This window comes from Myotis brandtii, unplaced genomic scaffold, assembly GCF_000412655.1.
Source record: "Myotis brandtii unplaced genomic scaffold, ASM41265v1 scaffold120, whole genome shotgun sequence".
Classification (NCBI taxonomy): domain Eukaryota; kingdom Metazoa; phylum Chordata; class Mammalia; order Chiroptera; family Vespertilionidae; genus Myotis; species Myotis brandtii.
Genome location: NW_005354174.1, coordinates 4,781,270 through 4,782,624, shown reverse-complemented (window position 1 = coordinate 4,782,624; position 1,355 = coordinate 4,781,270). Strand labels below are relative to the sequence as shown.

General features: G+C 58.8%; 1 protein-coding gene across 1 annotated transcript in view; it reads left to right on the top strand.

Annotated features, from left to right (window-relative positions):
• Positions 1 to 693: 693 nt before the first annotated feature.
• The window catches only part of LOC102242921 (somatotropin), a 1,941-nt gene continuing 1,279 nt past the window's right edge, over positions 694 to 1,355 (top strand). Inside the window, 2 exon segments of the mRNA XM_014532668.1 lie at positions 694 to 737; positions 1,023 to 1,183. Coding sequence (XP_014388154.1) covers positions 728 to 737; positions 1,023 to 1,183 — 171 coding nt within the window. The 5' untranslated portion in view covers positions 694 to 727.

Genomic DNA, 1,355 nt, shown 5'->3' with positions numbered 1-1,355 from the left:
GGAGCCCCAACACCCAGAGAAAGGAGAGGGCAGTGTGTCGGGCCAATGCCCTCTAGTGGTCAGTACTAGCACTGCATCTAGCTGTCCAAGGGACCAGGAGGTGAGATGGTCTTCTTGAGGATGGTGATAGAGGCCAAGGTAGAATCTGGGCTGAACTGCGCCCCCAAACTATTGCTGTCTTGATCCCTTTTCCAACACACACATTCTCTGTGGTGGGTGGAGGGAACTGAAAGGAAGAGGACAGGACTATAGCGAGGAAGGGCTGACACAGCTCTGCAGGCACAGTCATCCTGACATAGCCCCCCTCTGGGGGACCAGGTGGACCCTCCTCACCTGGTGGACAACTTCACAGCAATACCCTACATGGACTCAGACGACTCCCTTCTGTCACACCCTTCCTAAAAAGAGGACAGATTGGTAACCTCCCTAGGTGAGACCCTGTGTAAGCAACCCTCAGGTGGCTGGTGACGGTGGAGAGGGGAAAAGCCTGGGGACATGACCCCAGGAGAGGAGCGGGAACAGCCTGCGTGGGAGGAGGTTCTAAATTATCCATCAGCAGAGGCCTGTCAGTGGGCCTATACATAAATGCATAGAAAAAGCAGGTGGGGGCAGAGGGGGAGAGAGATGGGACCAGGGTATAAAAAGGGTCCGCAAGGGACCCATTCCAGGATCCTAGGACCCAGCTCCCAAGCCGCTCAGGGACCTGTGGACAACTCACCCGGCTGTAATGGCTGCAGGTAGGCACCCCGAAAATCCCCCTGGGCTTGCTGTGTACTGGGGGGCAATACGGGAGCCCTATAGGTGGATGGGGCACTGACCCTGGGCTTTGGGGATTCTAAAAGAGAGCATGAGACATCCATGCCCAGACATTTGGCCAAGTTTAAAATGTTCTCAGTCCCTGGGGGTTGGGGGTGGGGGGCGGTGGAGGAGAAAGGAAGGCCCCTGGGGCAGGGAGAGGCCTGGCTGGAGACTTAGGCTCCCTGCTCTCTGGGACCCCACCCTCGGCCTCCATGTCTCTCTAGGCCCCCGGACCTCCCTGCTCCTGGCTTTTGCCCTCCTCTGCCTGCCCTGGCCCCAGGAAGTGAGTGCCTTCCCCACCATGTCCTTGTCCAGCATGTTTGCCAACGCTGTGCTCCGGGCCCAGCACCTGCACCAACTGGCTGCTGACACCTACAAAGACTTTGTAAGCAACCCGGGAAGCCGGGTGGTGGGGCGGGGGCAGGAAGGGCTGAATTCCCCACTCCCCCGACCCTGCCCAGCATAAAGGGAGAAAACGGATGAGTTCAGGGTGGTTTTATCCAAGTGAAGATGCTGTCAACTGCGGGGGGGGGGGGGGGGGGGGGGGAAAGAGGGGG